The 5,285-nt window shown below is 38.9% G+C and overlaps 2 protein-coding genes across 2 annotated transcripts in view; both read right to left on the bottom strand.

Moving 5' to 3' along the window:
* LOC106517723 (uncharacterized) overlaps nucleotides 1-3,044 on the bottom strand; it is a 28,430-nt gene extending 25,386 nt beyond the window's left edge. Inside the window, exons 1-4 of the mRNA XM_014008713.1 lie at nucleotides 2,788-3,044; nucleotides 665-949; nucleotides 482-586; nucleotides 271-389 (exon numbers count right to left, since the gene is read on the bottom strand). Of these exons, the coding sequence (XP_013864167.1) occupies nucleotides 271-389; nucleotides 482-586; nucleotides 665-949; nucleotides 2,788-2,886 (608 nt within the window). The 5' untranslated portion in view covers nucleotides 2,887-3,044. The remainder of the gene's footprint in view (nucleotides 1-270; nucleotides 390-481; nucleotides 587-664; nucleotides 950-2,787) is intronic.
* Nucleotides 2,995-5,285, bottom strand: part of LOC106517684 (axoneme-associated protein mst101(2)) — a gene marked incomplete at both ends in the record, with an annotated part of 11,646 nt that continues 9,355 nt past the window's right edge. Inside the window, 1 exon segment of the mRNA XM_014008664.1 lies at nucleotides 2,995-4,277. Within this exon segment, the coding sequence (XP_013864118.1) occupies nucleotides 2,995-4,277 (1,283 nt within the window).

The raw sequence follows: 5,285 nt of genomic DNA, 5'->3' as shown, positions 1-5,285 counted from the left end.
TAAATTCAGTTTCAATTTAATGAAATTTATTTTCAATCCACTGCATTCAATTTCAAATTATGCACATTCAGATTCAATCTGAGCAATTCACATTCAATTCCTGCTGGCACAAGATTTATCTCATAAACTACAGCCCTGTTTACACAAAACCGGTCTCTGGAAATGTTAGTGTAGTGTACTGTCACTTTAAAATTGTTGTATTTTGACCCAAACGGTAAAAGCAGCTCTGTGTAAACAGCTCCTAAAATATTCAGCAGCAGAGATGCACACCTGGTGATGTCTTCAGTAAGCTGTGCTGGATCAGGTGGGTAGAACTTCACGYTGAATGTAAACTCATAAACAGCACCAGGAACCTGTTTACGGATCTCTTTGATTGGGTCCAACCATGTCTGTGGAAAATGTGTAAACACACACAAAACACACATCTTTTACTTGTAATTTTGTTTTAATTAAAGTTATAGGTCACACGCGTAGAGCCTACCTTGCTGGTTGGRGTTTCCCAGTGAGCAAGGCCGAAGTAATCTTTCTCCAGCAGGTTGACATGACTGCACACTTTCGAAAAAAGCTCTTGGCCTTTAGCGTGTTTCTAAACAGGAAACAGAAAATCTTTAGGGTTTTTTCTGTGTGGCACAGAGAACCAACTWTGTTTTGGTGAGTCTCTTACATCAAGCTCACACTCAAACAGAGCGTCGTCCAGTAAGGTGACTTTACACTGCATGGTCCTCTGACGTTTGGCGCCTTTCGACTCCTCCGCCTTCTTCTCAGTCTTCTTCTCTTTCACGGGTTTCTCCTTTTTCGCCTGCTCCGTGACTTTTTCCTCTCCTGTGGTCGCCTCCTCCGGTTCTGTAGGTTTTTCCTCTTTTTCTTCTGTGTCCTCCTTTTTCTCTTCCTCCACTACTTCGGGCTCCTCCTTTATCTCCGATACTTCTTTCGGCTCCTCCGGAGCTGGCTGTTTGGGTCGACACAAGACATTTGTGTCAAATACTGATGTTGCACACAGTGATGATAGTGTGGATTAATACAACAGATCTTAGTAAAACGCAATTATCCAGATGTTTATAACAGCTTATGGTGATACCAGCATGGGTGAGTTTTGTTGCTAACTCAGCTTTAATGTAAAATTTGTACTATGTTTTCCTGAGCAGGCCATCAGACAATAAAACACAATTATTGGACACATGAAAATCTCACTTACTTAAACTTCTGACTTATGATGTATAAAAAGGGAATCAAGGCATCAGGTTCATTTAAAAAAATCTTCTGCAATCAAACTTAAGACTCATAATTAAACTATAGCCCTAAAAATGTTGATGCTTAAAGACTGATTTGCCAACCTGGTGTTATGCTTTTCAAACACAAAGGTGACAGCAATCCATTGGTCTTATCCTTAAAAAGAATAACGGGACATATTTCTCAAATATCTTAACTAGAATTCAAAATTTCACAAGAAAAATGTGGGTTTTATCAGTTGCACGTCCATTTTATTGGATATCATTTGTGGATAAAATGGCAGCACGACGGMTCAGCGGTTAGCACTGATGCCTCACAGCAAGAAGGTCTTTAGGATGTTTCTGTAACGAGTTTCTCTTACTGGTTTCGATATTCAACTAAATGTGTTACAGTTCACTTTGTACGTGAAAAGTTTGTCAATTCCATGTTTAAGAAAGTTATAAAAGTCGCATCGCACACAAAAACATGTCATCACATGGCACTAATTGCAAAGTGACAAATATCAATTGTGGACTTTTTTTCTGATTATCAGTTGGACACAATACAATTTTGCCCAACCCCATTATAGAATAGAATGAAATAGAATGCCTTTACTGTCATTACACGCACGTATAACGAGATTAGAGCCACTCCCACAGCAGTGCAAACATACAGCAAAGAATAAAATGTGCTAAGTATGCTCATATACATCAGCATGTATACATACATGCTAGGGGTGCAACAATAAATGTACCCGTATCGAACCGTTCAATACAGTGCTTTAGGTTCAATATACACTTGTATCGAACAATACAGATTTTTTTAATTTAATTTATCAACATGTCTTCTGAAGATGCTCTGTGTTGAAGGATCAGAGGATCTGTGTTCGACTACTCCACCTAGGCTGCATTTTCGAGCACAGATCCACTGAGAAACTTGCTGTTTCAGCAAAATTTAAGCTTAAATTTAATTTAGAAAGAGTACTTTTGAGGCTAAACAAATGTTCATAAATAATTTCAATAAATTACAATTTAAAAAGGGCATGGTAATTTCTGTTATTTGTATCGAAAAAATATCGAACCCTGAGACTAAAGTATTGAACCGAATCGTGAATTTTCTGTATCGTTGCACCCCTAATACATGCATTTATATGCATATACCCGCACATATATAACAATAAAAAAGCACAATCAGAGTCAATTGTAAATGTTAAACTAAAGTAAAGAAWRTAAAATGTCATTATTGCACATTGTTTAAATTTTGCACATTATGGATATTGGAGGTATATGKATTAWGCTGGTATTGCAGGTGATCATTAACAAAATAAAGTGRCGTGYCCCCCAGTGTGTATGTACTCCACAGTAAGTTTCTAGCTGATTGTAAATCAAGAGTCAGTTATCGTACTCTGTATCGACGAGTACCCAAACTGAAGTTCCTGTACTCCTACGTTGAGAAAGACTGGTATCAGGACACTCCTACTCATGATATTTAAACAGATCAGAATTATTATAATTATGAAGCGGTGCTGTTTTAAGAAGATGTTTGTGGAGTTGAGGTATAATGATGTTTCAGTCTCACCTGCATCTCTGCGCTGCTAACTGAGTGCTGATCCAGAGCCTGTTCAGCCTCAGGCTCAGTTTTTAGCTCCGGCTCCGGAGCAGCGATCGGTGCCTTCATCTGATCCTCCAGCTTTTTCACCTGTCGTTCCTCTTTCTTTCCTTTGCTCTTCCCTTTCTCTTTTCTCTTTCCTTTTTCCTCCTCCTTCTGTTGCTTTTCTTCAGTCTKCTCTTCTTCTTTTTCTTTCTTCCTTGCCTCTTCTTTCACCTTTTCCGCTTCTTTCTTAGGCTCCTCGTTTGCTTTTTCCTCTTCTTTCTTTTTTCCCTTTTCCTCTTTTGTTTTCTCCTGCTCTTTCTTTTTGTGGACTTCCTCCTTGGGTTTCTCCTCCTCTTTTTTAGTCTTTTCTTTAGCTTTTTCCTCCTCTTTCTTTTTAGACTTTTCTTCTTTARCTTTTTCCTCCTCTTTCTTTTTAGCTTTTTCTTCTTTAGCTTTTTCCTCCTCTTTCTTTTTAGCCTTTTCCTCCTTTGCTTTCTCCTCTTCTTTCTTTTTAGCTTTTTCTTCCTCTTTCTTCTTTGCTTTTTCTGCTTCTCTTGCTTTTTCCTCTTCTCGCTTCTTAAGTTTCTCCTCTTCTCGTTTTCTTATCCTTTCCTCTTCCTCTGCTTTCCTTTTTGCCTTCTCCTCTTCCTTCTTCTTTACCTTTTCCTCCTTCTCCTTTTTCTTTGCCTCCTTCTTGTCAACCTTTCCCTCTTCTTTTTTTCCACCCTCTGTTCCTTTCTCCTTCACCTCGACAGTTTCCTCTTTTTCTTCTTCTTTTGTTTCTGGTTTTGCTGCCTCCTTCTCAGCTTCTACATCCTCCTTCGCCTTCTCCTCCTCTTTTTGCTCCTCTTTCTTTACTGATATCTCTTCGTCCTTTTTTGTCTCGTTCTTTTTCACTTTCCCCTCATCCTTTTCCTCCACTTTCTTCTTTGAATCTTTCTTTTTCTTTTTGCTACCTTTCTTCTCAACTTTTTCTTCCACTTTCTTCTTCTTCTCCTCTTTTTGTTCTATTTTCTCTTCTTCTTTCTTTGTAGCTTCTTTGGATACTGGTTTTTCCTCCACACCTTTCGACTCTTCTTTTTTCACCTCTTCCAACTTCTCTTCTTCTTCTTGTTTCTCCTCTTTCTCCTCTCTGGCCTTCTCAGCCTCGAACCCCTCGCCCTCTGAGCACTGCGAGCGCCGCTTGAGGAATGAGGAGAAGAGGCGCGACAGGCCTTTGCCCGCTGAGGTTCTAGTTCGAGGCTTCAGCTGCTCCTCCTCAGGGGAGGTAGCTCCGTCAGCGGGCCCGGGCCCGGCAGGCTGCTCCTGGGATTTCCTCCTCGACTGCTCCCCCTCCTGCTCAGACGCTGTTGCCTCCTGCTTCTGTTTCTCCCCTGATTCGGGTTCTGAGTCAGGCGCAGCGCCGCTGGCCGCAGCCTTCTTGCCCTCTGTGTCTGCCTCGCTCACAGTGCTTGCCTCTGTTGTCATGGTGGCCACTGGGAAGGAAAACAGAAAGGAGTCAGAGATGGAGAAAGGTCACAGAGATCTCTGCAAGGAAACTTGCAACAAACAAGAAACGAGAGTCGACTAAAACACGGATTTATTTAAAAACTTACACTTCAGTTACTGTGTGCGTTCAAGACTGTTGTATGAGTTAAATCACTCTAACAGGTTGAATTAATGTAACAAAACTGCACAGAATCCAGTTCTCAAAGCTGATCCTTATGTTGGCTAATTATAAATTTCTCTCTAAAATCTAATAATTTATTTTGATTACTGTGTGGCTGAATTAATACTTTAAACAATTTCATTACAGAGCAATGACAATTATATTAATAATCTCCAAAAGGCTCCAGGATTTTTCTTTTTGTTGCAGGAAATTTAAAAATAAATACTTCACTTTATTAAACTGGGGCTGTTCTGAGCTTATGTTAGATCTGCTCTATCATCCACTCATTTTTCTGCAATTTATCAAGTGTACAGCTTGATAAATGAGTATTAGGGCCACATAACGAGATTTTTTTAATTATTATTTTGAGATTAAAGTTGTAATTTTACGAGATTAAAGTCATAATATTACGAGAAAATAAGTCATAATCTCACATGTCCATTTTCTGTTCCTCATTTCCTCCTTATTTTCCCCACACGCTCTGTGTACATCCATGTGTCTGTGTTTATAAAGTAGTTTGAAATAACTTGGGTCACTGTTAGATTCATATGTTTTCATCCAAATTAGCTACGTGACGACTAAATCTGTCAATGCATCCATTAATTACAATACGGCTTCAGTTTATAGTCGTTTGCTTAATATCCAAGTCCTGCTACTGATGTGCTAAAAGATTAACTATTTATTTTTAAGCAATACTAAAGAACAAATTGACAAGTTGCTCAACATTCCTCATTTTAAATATGCACTGGTAACTGCATGATTTCCATGTAAAGGCTACAAAATTGTGACTTTTTTTCGCATAATATTATGACTTTAATCTCGTAATATTATGACT

This window comes from Austrofundulus limnaeus, unplaced genomic scaffold (genome assembly GCF_001266775.1).
Source record: "Austrofundulus limnaeus strain Quisiro unplaced genomic scaffold, Austrofundulus_limnaeus-1.0 Scaffold52, whole genome shotgun sequence".
Lineage (NCBI taxonomy): Eukaryota > Metazoa > Chordata > Actinopteri > Cyprinodontiformes > Rivulidae > Austrofundulus > Austrofundulus limnaeus.
This window is presented reverse-complemented; position numbering and strand designations above follow the sequence as displayed.